Source organism: Sitophilus oryzae, unplaced genomic scaffold (assembly GCF_002938485.1).
Source record: "Sitophilus oryzae breed Bouriz unplaced genomic scaffold, Soryzae_2.0 scaffold_465_pilon_pilon, whole genome shotgun sequence".
NCBI classification, from domain to species: Eukaryota; Metazoa; Arthropoda; class Insecta; order Coleoptera; family Curculionidae; genus Sitophilus; species Sitophilus oryzae.
In genome coordinates, this window is record NW_022147046.1 from 5,949,039 (window position 1) to 5,964,044 (window position 15,006).

The window sequence follows — 15,006 nt, forward strand, 5'->3', positions numbered from 1 at the left end:
ACACTATCAAAATGTCTTTATTTCTTCCTTATTGGAGTACTTAATGCAAAACTCTTTTAACCCATTTGGAACTGTTTCTATTCATATCATACTTCTTGAAGTTTGGTACTGCGACTTTCTGAATATAATTTGATCCAGCCCAACGTAGTATTGGTACCACAAGAGGCCTCTGTAAATGTTTAATATTAGCCAGTATATACCCAGTTTTTTTTCAAGAAAAGTTTTATAGTGCGCAGAATACAATACCGGAGAATAATAGACATTTCTAATAATTAAATAAACCACGGGAAACATTAGTATAAAGACAAAACTATTTTGTAATTGTGCATCATACTTTAATAAACCCTATGCAAGATACATATTACAAAAATATATATTTTATTTTCAATGTCATGGCTTCGAATAAAGTAATATATCATGATTGAATGTAATATTCAAATCTTGATTAAAATATACAATTTATCCTCTCTGGGTCATCAATGTGAAGTATGAATATGATGTCTTGATGATCTGTAAAAGAAATGTTTTATAATTATTAGCATAAACTCATGAAAGAAGTCAGAAAAAATGAGACTTCTCAATAAATGCATGTTAACCAAAACTGAGAACTAAAAAAAATCTTTTTAGATAGTATACCTACTATATTGGTTAGTTTTTACTTACCACTACAAGTAACTGGTAATCAAATACGCCAAATAAAAATGAACGTAAATTTACAGGTTTCTGACTGCGTCGCATTATTAATACCATATCCTTAGCCAAGTTCAGGTCAGTGTACCAGTTAAGGTTAAAAACTATATTATCGACCTTTAGTGTCTATAAATAAAAGGAAACATATATAATATTTCTTTCTTGTTCATAAATAATAAATATATCTAAATTTCTTACCTCATCTTTAATTATTTGGCCAGTTAGGCACATCATGTATACGGCTGTAACAAAACCACCCATGTAAACTAAAGCGCCGATAGAGTATTGCTAAAAGTCACAATCAAAAATGAAATATGGCCAGTCAATAATAATAGAGAAAATCATAATCCACTATCTTAATGTTATATATTTCATATCACCAACCTTTACTATCACATTTCCGATGCAGCTAATTACAATAGCAGCTACAAACGATATCTGGCCAAGCATTTCAGTCACTAATGCACTTATTCTCTCGTTTAATCTAAAATAAAGGAGGGTAAAAAGTATTATTTAAATAAATTACAGTAAATAAGGTATCTCGAAGTTATTTTTTTAAGTCTCAATATTAAAACTACCAGTAAACTAGAATATATTAACCCTTAACTGCTGATATTACTTTTTTTAACATTAATGGTTAAGATGGTCCCACACATGGTTCCAACGTTGGACACATAAACATTTGCCACATCGTATAGGAGACATACTTGTGAATTGCAATATTGTCGAAGCATATCGTCAGTGAAACGCGTCAGTGATAACCTGCTAACTCCATTTTTGATTTTAAGTAAAAAATAATACGTTCTACACATCATTTTTTCACGTAATAAAAGAATAATTTTTTAGTTATTGTTACCGAGTCCCGACGGTACCTACCGAAAAAACCGGTAATTAACAATTTGGAGTCCCGTTTTTTTTTCGGGAATTTCCGGTTCTGAACCCTAGTTACCATATTATCAAGAAATTATGTTGTCTAACTAAAACCTAAAAAAAAATCCAAATTTTTAAAACAAAAATTTGCGCAGAAAAATCCTCCTATTTCTGGGGCCAAAATACACTACCTCTAAAATATTTGCGCTTATTTAAGACTCACCCTGTATAGGGCGATTTATGTTTATGGTACGTTATAGCGTTTCCGGAACCGGAGCTGTTTTTCGGAACCGGTAATTTCGGTACCATGCCTCTGAGGAACCGGGATTTCCAGGTTTTTTTTGATACTTTCGGTACTAGAAAATTCTTGTTCAATGATGATGCAGTTCGTTAAACAGCAAGCAAGGGATGGTTGTCAAAAGTAAAATCGATAAAAAAATGAGGTTTAAATGAAAATAATACCGAATTATTAAGTAGTAATCGGTCATGAGAAATTAATCTGAACACAAACATGATCACAATTGACTATCAAAAAAAAACCTCAGAGAACAATTTTTTGAAATATTACTACAACCAATAGCAGCACACAGTAAGACACTAATTTTTGGTCAATCCGTCTCTGTGCTGGGACGCAACGCTCGAACCTCGCAAGTCGACGGGCGAAACTCAACTGAAACGCTCTGCAATCTGCCGATATTCGACAGATTGTAAAAACTGGCAAAAAATATTTGGGAGAGTGCAACTACTCTTTTCCTTCTACTATGGTAGTAGAATGGAGGAGGACGATATTTATTAAACAACAGTGTGAATCATTATAAACATGTGTTTATACACTTTACAATGGATTCATACTGAATTTTCTCTTTTTTAGTAATATATATTTTGTCCTTAATTTACAGTTGCACAACGTTTTCAATGTTTGGTTAGTTATATAATATTACCTTATGATTTGTTGGTGATACAAAATGCACACTTTTAATTTCTGTTTCTTGATGTCGTAGCTGGTGTTTTGAAAAACTCCTTCTAATAGGGTTCTGAGATGATCGATTTTTGCAGCCATTATTAAAGCACATTCAAAGCCAATAAAACATACTACACCAGATGGAGGGATGTAGCACACTGAAATTTTAATATTTTGTTTTAAATAGCCATTCTTAATAAATAAAAAAATCTCTTAAAATTGATTTAACGTAGTTTTCTATATACACATTATAAATATAACTTACCTAGTGAATAAATTTGAAAACATATTACCAGCCATTTTGATATTGGATTGATTGTAGGAGAAGGCCACCATATTGGTGTTACAGTTCCACATATTTTGTGTAAGTTGTATTCCTTGTTAATTCTTTCGCAGTATCCTATATATAAACATCTAATGTGAAAATACAGAAACCTACTGTAATTTGTACTCGTATGTTTTACGTTGTTTCGCTAACCACGTTGGCATTATCAGGAAATGATGAAAACCGAGATTAAAATTGGGTTTTAACCACCTGCTGATGATGCTACTAACATGGTTAGCGAAACTCGCGTCCAATGTTTAAAAATATGTTTTGCTGTATTGTTGTGAATTAGTGTTTTATTTTGCTGTTCTAACACCAAAGGTCCCAACCCTCAACTGTAATCATTCTCGTTTTTTGAGCATTATTTTTATGTTTTTTTTATTTTATTTTTTTATATTAGTTTTCAGTATTAGAAATTTACGATAGTGTTAAACTATTTCTGTTTTAAAGTCTTTACTTCATTTTTTTTTAATATGGCAACAGTATGTATACTTTAATTTATTAATTAATTGTAAGAAATAAACTACCTGTCATGAAGATAGACGTCAAAGCGTACACAGCAATTCCTGAGTAGCAATAGAATTGATAGAACCGACAATATTTATTCATCCTTTTTGTTACCGAGTCTAGTTTAGCTGGTGTTCCAAATGTTTTGGTGTCCGTTACATCTTTAAAAAGACCAGACCAGCTTTTTGACCATAGTTGTAATTTGATGCATACATAGAGTGAATCAACGAATCCCGTTAGTAACATTAAGTCTTCAGATAAATATATGAAGTTTCCATCTAAAAAACAATCAAAGTATTTTTATTAAAGAACTTTAGATTAAGAGATACTTATGTGGTATCTGTCAATTTTCAGGAACTAAATATCAATTCAAGGAGCTAAAAGTTCTAAATAAAATATACCGATTTGGTCATCGAAACTGTGCGATCTGGATTTTAACGTGTAAGACAGTGATGTAGACAGCTTAATGGAAAATCAAATGTATTAAAAAGAGATAAAAATTAGGTCGACACATTTCTTCTATGTGGTATTGCAGGATTTTGCATCAAAATTTCAAATCGCACAAGTAGGCGTTTACGAAAAATGTTGCATCTAAGGTCCAACCTTAGACTTTATTTTTCACTATTTTTTTCACTCATTTATTTACTACAGCTGTAATCTGTAATAGACTATATTTAGTTTACATATATTATCATCATTTCAGTAGTATACATGAAAGTTTTAAAAAAATAGCTTATATTTCTCTACATATATTTTCCTACAATCGTAAAAAAACGGCAACACTGTATGCCGCTTTTGATTTTGTCTCTCTGTCAAACTGCACCAACTGTCCAACCGGTCATTTATATTATTCTCTGTCACGCTCATTAAAATCCAGACAACATAAATTGGATTACCACAAGGGTAACTATATACCCTTATACAGAAGCTTAAAAAGGCAAAAACAAAACCTGAATCATCAAACCAAGAGAAAGAGTGCATCTATCAGCTACCTTGCGAGTGCGGTGAGTCGTATATTGGAGAGACAAAACGTCCTCTCGATGTACGACTTGACGAACATAAAAGCATACGCAAAAAGGTGAAACAATGAAGTCGGGCATTTCAGATCATGTGTGCTCCAAAGTCCAAGCGCCACAACATAAAATGGTCGGAATCCCGGGTTGTCCACAAAGAACCCCATTGGAAAAAGCGCAAATTTAAAGAGGCCGTATTCATTTCTAACAAGAATAAAATCTTTAGCAAACCAAGTATGGATATTTTAACAATATGACAACCACATAAAACGCTCCAATGCAGTTGTTCTTAGTGGAAAACCTCATGTTTGACTGGACCCAACAAATTCACGGGTCTATGCTTGGCTCTAGTATATAAGCTCAGTAATTTTAGGATTTAATTTAGTTCACACTTGATAACGGTCAGTGATACTTCTGACCGAAATACTGATCGATTCTTTGATTTTAAATAACATAACATAAATAAACATAACATACGTAAAAACTAATAACAAATTAAAAATAATCATACAGAAAGTTTGAAGATTTTTGTTTTACCTTATTAATAGGCCAGTAAGCGAGGATAGAAATAGGGTATTACCTGCGAATTCTTGACATCCGCACCGACTGACGTGAAATTTTAACAGTGAATAGAGATATATGTAAGAAACAAAAGTTACATAGTAGCGATGTATGCTTTCGCCCTGGGGGTGAGTGCCACCCCTTCTCGTGGGTGAAAAATAAATCACCCATTTTAATTACAAAAATCAATAAAGGGATGAATAAGCAAAAAATGTACTATAACATTTTTTCACAAAATTAATATTTTCCGAGTTACTTAGGATTGAAAATGTTGATTTTTATCTAAAAACTGCATATTTTTCTGCCATTCTTTATAAATAACTCGAAAATCTTGCGTTTTATCGCAAAACTCATATAAAGCAAAAATGAAGCTTTTGGAATAACGAATCGATTCATTTTGTTGATTACCGTAGGTATAATAATAGCCGAGTTATCACTCTCTAAAGGTGATTGATTGATGAGTTATTTTTTGAAAACTTAAATTGCAACTTTTACCGTAAAATAATTAGCGATGGGAACTATCGAATGAATTAGACTATCGAATGGTTACTGAATGAATGATTTCAACTATCGAATGGTTTTATTCGAATAAAATCATTCATTCATTTGTATACTAGAGCATACGTGATAAACTCGCCGTGCCACTGAATGGTTATCGTTGAGCCACGACTATCGAATGCTTTTGATAAATGAAATTTAGTATCCGTTTGATTTTTGTGTGCGTCAGTGCGTTATTAGTTCTTCCAAATTTTTATAACTTCGCCGTATAAATACTGTGCTATTTTTGCGTTTATTAAAATATTTAAAATACTAAAATAGTAGTTTTTTTTAATTGACTATTTTGTGCGTGCGCAGGTGGTCAACATTTTTCCGAAAATGTTTGTGATTTTCCGTAGCCCGATCTTTCAATTATTTAATTTTATATGGTATATGGTCTATTTTTTAATGGAAAATTTTGAGAAGTAGCAATTTTTAAGAGAGATGAGATGAACTTACAATTAATTTTAAAAATAGATATTTGTATTTTAGATGTTTTAATAATATGAATTAGTTGAACTTAATAATCATATTTAAGTAATGTGGTTAAGTAAATGGGGTTATCGAACTCAAACTATGGGGTGAGAAAATTAAATTGAAAGTTTTACACGTGCCAATTTTAAAAAAAGTTATCGATGTTTGTATTTTGTTTATGCTAATTCTCTTACATGTAGTTTTTTGCGAAGAAATATTTCATTTATTTTTTAAAGTAAATGCCAGTAAAAGTAAATAATATTATTTTTAAATAGTAATATAAAGCACCTAATATAAATAATTTTGATTTCTAATTTTTTATTTATATTTTTCTTCCATTACACTGCATGCTTAGAAAATTAATAAATGTTGATATTTTATGATTTTAAAATTTGTTGTTAATATAACAAATTAGTTCTGTAATTATTATTATTTAAAAAACAACCGTTGCCAAAAAATTTAGAGTCTATATTATTTTTAAATAGGATCTAATATAAATAATTTTGACATTTAATTTGTTGTTTATATTTTGCCACCTACTTAAAAAAATGTTCATATTAAATGATTTTAAATTTTGTCGTTAATAGGTATAACAAATTATTACTGTTATTATTATTTATTAAACCAGTCTTTGCTTAAAAGCATTAAAAATCATTTTCCTACATCCAAAATAACAAGTATTATTGCAGTGTAACAACAGAATATTAATAAAAAAATGCAAAATATATAGACATACTACCCTAACTAACTAAAGCCAGACAATAATATTCTTTGCTAATATCAACTAATACCAATATATGGCAACAGCGCCTTTCATAATGTAGTTTTTGTGTAAATACTAGCACCTCAATAAAAAAAATAATGTGTCCTTATTTTTATCTACTCCGCAAAAAATCAAAGATGCCGCCTTCTTTCATAGCATTGCCACCGACCGCTGTCGGGTTTCTGGGAAACAAACCTACGTCGCCGGGCGACAACTAAAATCCAGTTAATATTTTATTATAATCGATCCTGACGAATAAATGAATTTCATAAATGAATGAATTTTATAAATGAATGGTTTTTGCTGCAGAATTACTAGAATACAATATTTCAAGGCAGATGACGCGTCTATTCGATAATTTTTATTCGAATAGTTTTCAACGAATGTTTTCTTACTAGCTATCGAATTATTCGAATGAATTGCAACTATCGAATGTTTCGATAGTATTCATTCGATAGTTCCCACTACTAAAAATAATCGCGAAAGAAGACATTTTCCGAAGAAAATGAATATGACCGTTTTTAAAGTGCTTGAAAAGATCTTTTAAATGTCTTTTTTTAAAAAGGTCTTTTCAAGTTCGTAGCTCAAAAACTCGCGGAGTTATGACAAAAGTAAGAAGTTAGCTAATTTTTTCGGAAAAAAATTAACAACAAAATCTATGTCTAAAATCATACAAATAAAAACTATCAATTTGTAGGAAATTACACGAGCTAAAAATTAACCTCTACAGTTGAACAGTCTTGAACTCTTTATTTTCACGAGATTTTTGGGTTTTAAGGGCTCAAAGAATGTGGTCCTTACACGCAAGTCAAACTAAAAAAAACGTAATATCTACGAAATAAAGAGATCTACAGAAAAATTGAAAGAGAGCAAAAATATTGCAAATAAAGACCTAATTTACTCTGTTGCATTTTTTACGTATCTTGCTTAGATTTTGAGATATGTAAAAAAAATTAAAAAATAAAAAATATTTTTTTTCATTATTTTCAACTTTTTTCCAAATTTAGGCATTCTAAACCCCTCGAACTTGCAGAGCCCATTGTTAGTACCTAAATATAGCCAACTGTACAAACCTATCGATAAAAATATGCATGAAAATTTACTTCGCAGCATACAACCAAAGATTGTTGGTACCCAGGTACAGTATCAAGTTTATTATAAGGCTTTTCTTAGATTTAACTCAAATGTTTTTTGGTGTTTGCGCGAGCCTTACCACTTTTTTCTCGCTAGCTCTTGCGTCAAGGCATGGTCAAGGCCGTGGTGTGCCACATGAATTTTTACTTCTATTGCGCGTAAAGAAGTTTCATTTCAAAAATGTGCTAAATTTTTGAATGTTCATTTAAAAAAATATAATATCCTGATAAGACGGCAACATAGGCACTAGATTAAATTAAAGGAGCAAAAAATACCGCAGTTCTCAAAATTGATTTCTAAATTTTAAAATAGTAAAGCAATTCGGTTATTTTGGGAAAGGGTAAATATGTAAATTTTGTGATTTTCAAAATTGTCATGTTTCGAATAGTTAAATTTTATCACAGCTTACCAATTATTGACATAGTCATGTGTAGTAGACATCCTACCAGCACAAAGGTGGACGTTACTCGTAGTAATGCCGATATTAGACGTACTTCAGAACATTTTTCAAATCTGTATTGTAAGGATAATAATACAAAAGATTCATTAAATTTAAAGAAGCATAAAATGCCCCATCTTTTTTCGGTACATACATTCCGAACGTTATTGTATCGAATATCTGAATGCTGAACAAACAAATTAACTCTGTCCCAATTTATACTTCCGTATGGTAAACACATTATTTTGATTACATAGTGCACTAAGCCATAGATAATAATTTAAAAAAATTGGCGTCGGGAGGCACGTATAGCCGACCATACAAAAATATGTTAATAAAAATTTGGTCTGCGGTTATTTCCCCTATCCGCCACCTGGGGTCGCGTCCGATGGGGAGTTTGGACTTCTACACACGGATTTTCTCAAAAACGGACTACGGGAACACGAAACATCTCAAAAACTGCGACTTTGTCTGATTTTGATGTTATTAGAAATTTTGTTGCAAATATTCCTAATCTTAAATTGAAAACCGCGGTTCGCCAGCTACTGTAATTTTGGAGTTACGATTTTTTAAAATTTTTAACCCCCTCCCATACCCCCTTACCAACCCTTCACCTCGATCAAAAACTAATGGCCAGATTCTCGGGTGCCACAGTATTTTTGTGCCAAATTTGGTTCAAATCGGTTTAGCGGTTTTTGAGTTATCCTGTTACAGACAGACGGACAGACACCATAAAAATATTTTGTATTTAGGTCATTTATGACCCAAATAACTCATTTTCAATGAAATTAAAAAACTTTTTTTTGCCGATCTTAATAGCCTACCATACCTGTTAGTATGTCGGCTAAAAAACTATATTTTATTTACTTACCAACTCTCTAGTAGTCATCAACAATAAGCCATATTCGTATAAATTTTTTAACATTGAAAATGTTTCTGTTATCCTATATAAGGGAGGTTTCTGTTATCCTATATAAGGGAGCCCAAATCGAATTAAAATGCTACATTTGCCACACCATGACGTCATATATACAAGGGTATAGGAAATCTCGGCGCAGTGGCGGCAGTTGGCCAGGGCGCGCAAAAACCATTACATCGCTAATTGTTTATTGATATATCTTTATTAGTTTAAAAGGCAAAAAAATATGGGGTTTGCTTTGATACCTTGTCAAGACATAAGCGAAACTTTTAAATTGTTTCTTTTTTTCATTTAGGTCTTTTTTCGTTAAATGAAAGTTATATTAAAAAAAGTCCATTTTAAACCAAATTTTCGCATTATTGAAATGACTTGAGTTATTCATGTTTAAAGTTTTTTTTGGTCATAAGCGCTAATGGAAATGTTTTTTCGTAAATAATTATAAAAAATTACTCCCTACGAAGACTTTATTGTGTACTGGATCAAAAAATAAGTATTTGTTTTCTCTATACGGTGGTATTAATATATCGATTTTTGATGATAGTGCCCTTTTACCCGGTCTAATTTTGTACTACTTTCGGAGTAAGGGTCCCCATATCATGTACTGTACTTCCATCCCTGAAAAATTCAGCTTGTGACACCGAAGTGAGACGTAAAGTCAAGCTTTAATCTACCTACATCATAGGTAGGTGTAGGTACTCTAGGTATATTCTACCTAGACAGTAGCTGACAGTAGTAATTAATTTGTTATCCGATAAGTAGTTGTCATTATATAAGTTTAATCATCTTATACCTCCTATAACGGTAGGTTTTGGATTTTTTCCTGATTGGTTTTTCTTGATTGGTTTGGATTAATTTATTATACACCCCTTAACCCAAACACTCCAAGGAGGATATTTCGTGACCCCTTATTAAAACGACAAGCTTTATTAGTCAATGTTTTAATTACCCAGCGTCTTTAATAAAAATCTAATGTAATTTTTCATAGAAATGATCTGGCACAAAAAGCAAATTTTATCTAAAAACTTTTTGATTATCTACAAGGAGTAAACCGCTGACAAATGTCTGTATACTAATGCCAAAGTAATGCCAAAAATACAAATTAAATACCAAAATTTCTCATATAATGCCCCACTAATGCCAAGCTGATTCCAATATAATACCACTACTACCACGAATAATATGTAACACATTTGTTTAACGAATTAACCTGTTACAATAGTGGTAGGTACGCGCACAGATTTTTTCGCTAGGTAACTTATTAAGTCGTTAAACAGGCCAATAAAAGCTATAACAACATAGGTAACTAATATTTATAATTTAATTGGAGTTTTAATCTCAAATAATAAATGTGTATTTCTGAAGTGTTCATTAATAAAAGTAGATATTCTTCAAGTTATGCGAAGTAATAAGTAATGTTTCCGGTGAGACCGCGTATATGTCACCGGATTCTGGTTAGTATAAAGACTTTTTCTATAGAAAGAGTTTTTTCTATATTTTCCTTTCAAAATAAGACTAATTTCTTCTTATTCTTTTAAATATTACAGTGTTTCTTTTTCCTAAAATGTTATACTTAATTTTCGCTTAAAATTAAAAAATCACAAATGGAGGAAAATATACGTTATTGAATAAAGTTTATACAAATCACTTTACTATAGCCTAAAAGTAAAAACATGTCATGGCGGAAGATATTCAGGTGGCATTTCACACATTTATCTATTAAAATCGAGATTAAAATAATAAACTTGCGTAACATGTTATACACGAGATAGAAAGTTTCAGAATCGATTAAGACGCAATATGCTACGCAGTCAACTTATTCCTATGCGCGGATGAGCGTCTTCAAGACTCTTCGCGCGCCGCCGAAGAGGAATCGGCCTACGTTTGGCTAAACAGGCTGGACACGGTGGACTACAATATTGGCGAGTCTGAATATTTATAAAAATTTGCAAAGTAAAATATGTTGGAAAAATAATTGATCCATACATATATAAAAGCTCAAAGGGTTTTTTTGTTGCATCCATCCCGCCGAAACCGCTTCACCAATCTTGATGATTCTTTTTTAAATGAAAGGTATATGTGTAGATTTGTTATGAAGTATTTTTATAGTGCTTAATGGCTATTTCTTTGTGTAAAACGACTAAATACTACCTGAAAAACACTCCAGAAATAAATTATTTGTCATTGTCAGTGGTGTGATTAGCACAATTGTTCGTTTAAACGACATTAGTGAATGAGCTACACAAAGCGATTTTAGGAAGTTCATCCTCTTAGAGAGTAAAATTATGTCGGAACAGTTTGTTGTATGAAAATTCCTTACTATTTGGTCTAGAAGAATGAAATCCTACAAAAAGAATTAGACGAAATTTTTGAAATTCATTAACCAAATGGGTAAAGTTAGTAAAAATTTATATAAAACTTGGTGACCTCTGGATTATACACATAAAAATTGGCACAAAGATAAAGCGAATTTATGAAATTAATACACTTAGGGAGTAGAATAGGGAATGAAAGTTTGCTGTACGAAAATGCAATACTATAACATTATAATCCAGACAGTATAAAATTTTATACAAGGGTTTATTTAGTGGCATCATAACGAAATATATCTTCCTCAATTATCCTTCAAAGAATAAAAAATAATTTATAAAGAGAGTATTAGTGCTCTTAATAAATAAAAAAAAGATGAAAAATAAAAAACATCTATATGCTCACTAGCTCTCTATAAAGAAGTAAAAAATCATTTAAATCAATGCATAAACGATTTGAGGTGTAACGCGAACGTAGTCGCGGGAAAAAGCTAGTAATTTATTAAATTATTTTATTTAACTCATTAATTTTCATTGAAAAGGAATTTTTGTAATTCGCCACTATATTAGTTAAAAGCTAAGAAACTCATATCAAATTTAAGATTTGCGATTTTCACTTATACTTTTTACAAAATCTGAACACATTTTAAAAGAAAAAAAGCTAGATAGTGTAGATTGACTACAAGTTGTATAACATAAATTGTCTACCTAGTGGTCTGCAGCATCGCCTTGTGGTGCAAACGTGGGCATGTTAATCTGTGACGTGACGCACAACACCCAAGAAAAACAGAAGCGTACGTTTGGGAGTAAGTGTGGTTAAGTTAATAACATGGCGATAGATTTGCTCTGCCCAATTTGCTCGAAAAAGATAGGAAAAACGGGATATAAAATACAGTGTTGTGGTAAATGTGCGAGATGGGTTCATCTTACATGCACTCCAATAAAAAAGGAGGACCTGGAAAGCAAAAGGAGGACAAAAATCCAATGGATTTGCAACACATGCAAAAAGTTTGAGGTTAGTGTACCCTCTACTTCTTTTAAGAACAATGGGGCTACTATATTGGACTCCTCTTCTTCTGAAGACGACAATGGCTCCGACGACGAGTACTTATCGGTCACCAGCCAAGCAGGAAGAACACTTACTGAAGCCAAGTTTCGAAAAAAGAAGAGTAAACCGCTACCCGAACCTAAGAAAAAGGGACGCTTGACAGATTCAAAACAAAGCACTGACGACTTGTTAAAGGATATTTTGGAAAAGTTGCACAACATGGAAACTGCAATGACATTTAATAATCATACAGTAGAGGAAATAAAGGACACTATAAAGGATGTTGTTGAAAATAATAAATTAAAAAAAGAATGCTCTTCTCTGAAACAAAAAATTCAGCAAATGGAACTGGACATAAGAAAAATAAAAGACGAGCATACGAACAATAATCGAAGTAAAAACCTGGTTATAATGGGTCTGCAGAGTGAAGAAACCCATGATAGGTCAAATGTTATCAAGCTTCTCAATATGCTGGAAGTCAACGTGGAGGATAGTGAATTCTCAATAAAAACAATACCCAGCAAAATGCCAATAAAACCACTTCTAGTGAGTTTCAATTCTGAGGACAAGTGCAAGTTGGTGCTACAAAGAAGAAAAGAGAAAGGGAAGATAACCTCTGGGGAGCTACAGTTGCCTGAGGATAACCGAAACATCTTTGTAAATGAAGATATGCCTCAAGAAGTAAGACATTTATATGGGAATACACGAAGCTTGAAGAAACATGGATTTAAATTTGTTTGGCAGAACTGTTGTACAACGATTGTACAACGAACTCCCAGATTCTTTAACGTTGAATTTAAATATGCTAACATTCAAAGTACAACTCAAAAAATATATTTTTCAAGGACAAGGGGTAGGAAAATAAAAGTAGAAATATGGATCAGTTTTCTGTAGGAAATCGGACACTTCAGATATTGTAAAAATCAAGAGCAATGAACAGATAGACTTATTGAAGAGTTCATGAACCAGTTAATGGTGGATCACACTATGTTGACTAATGTCTCTGCCAGGAAACATGATTCCGTAAGTGACTACATTAGGAGTTCTGAGCAAGAATCCCTGCCGGGGATATCTATATTGTACATGAATGCGAGATCATTAAAAAACAAAATCAATGAATTGGAAGCCCTCTTGGGTCAGCTTGGGAGGGGGATTGACATAATTGTAGTGACAGAAACATGGATCTCAGAAAATGACCAAAAATTTTTTAACTTACCAGGTTATGAAGCAGCGTATGCAAGTCGAGACAAAAGGGGTGGTGGATGTGCAATATTTATAAGGGAACCTCTGCAGTTTAATCTGGTAAAAAAACTAAATAAAAACAACATTTCATATATAGCAGTGGGGCTGACGGAATTGAAGATATACATAGGAGCCTTGTACAATCCGAGCAGGAACTTAGCTGATGTGAATGAAATGTTACAGATCCTGGAGAGGGAGTATACAACTTACAAAAACAAAAAATTGATCATGGTGGGTGATCTAAACATAGACTTATTACGTGATAATACTAATAGTAGAAATTACAATGACCTTTGTATGGGAATGGCTTTTATCACTGCAACCGGACAATTCCTACTAGAAATCGGACCTCACTGATAGATCATATTCTAACAAATGCTATTGATATTCCAATGGACCTCAGAATTGTTGGTAACACCCTTAGTGATCATGATTTACAGTTACTGAAATTGTTGTTTAAAGAGGAAGTAAAAAACAAGCGCATATACTACACAAAGAAAATAATAAATATGGAAAAAATCAAGACTGACCTAATGGAACTAAATAAAACATTCTCAATTAATACAAACATAAACGAGAATTATCAACATATAGTTCAATGCTTTACACAAAACACTGAATACAAGGAGAAAAGAATAAAAGTTTCTAATGGGTCTGGGCCATGGTTTACACCAGAGATTTCTAGAGCGATGAAGGAAAGGGATTACTATTATAAAAAATCAAACAAACACCCAGAAAGTATTTTTCTGAAAGAGAAATACATAGAAACAAATAGGAGAGTAAAAACAATGGTTAAACTGGCTGAGAAAAACTATTACACATTGCAGCTTGAAAAGTCTGAAGGTGATGCCCGAAGGCAATGGCAAACTATTAATGAGATAGTACACAATAAGAGAAACACAAACAGACCCACTATAACAACATTAAAAATCTCCAATAGGGAAATAACTGATGAAATAGAGATATGTGAAGAGCTGAATAGTTACTTTGTGAGATTTGGACCTGAACTATCCTCAAAACTCCAGCCGGTAGATATTGATACGGAACTTGAAAAAAAGAACCCTGAAAAGTTTGTATTGGAAACTGTCACTGAAGAGAAGATTAAACAATGTATACTAGATCTTGATACGACGAAAGCCCATGGCTTAGACAATATCGAAATTAAAACTGTAAAAAACTGCATTGATGCGCTTTGCCCAGTTCTTGCAAAGCTTGTG

General features: G+C 32.1%; 1 protein-coding gene across 1 annotated transcript; it reads right to left on the bottom strand.

Moving 5' to 3' along the window:
* Window positions 1–459: 459 nt before the first annotated feature.
* On the bottom strand, window positions 460–2,620 carry LOC115885921 (odorant receptor 85b-like). Its single transcript, XM_030904948.1, has 5 exons — window positions 2,502–2,620; window positions 1,075–1,174; window positions 889–978; window positions 664–816; window positions 460–510 (listed from the first exon to the last, which is right to left on the bottom strand). Exons 1-5 carry the CDS (start codon window positions 2,618–2,620, stop codon window positions 460–462), a joined length of 513 nt encoding a protein of 170 aa, XP_030760808.1.
* Between the last annotated feature and the right edge of the window lie 12,386 nt (window positions 2,621–15,006).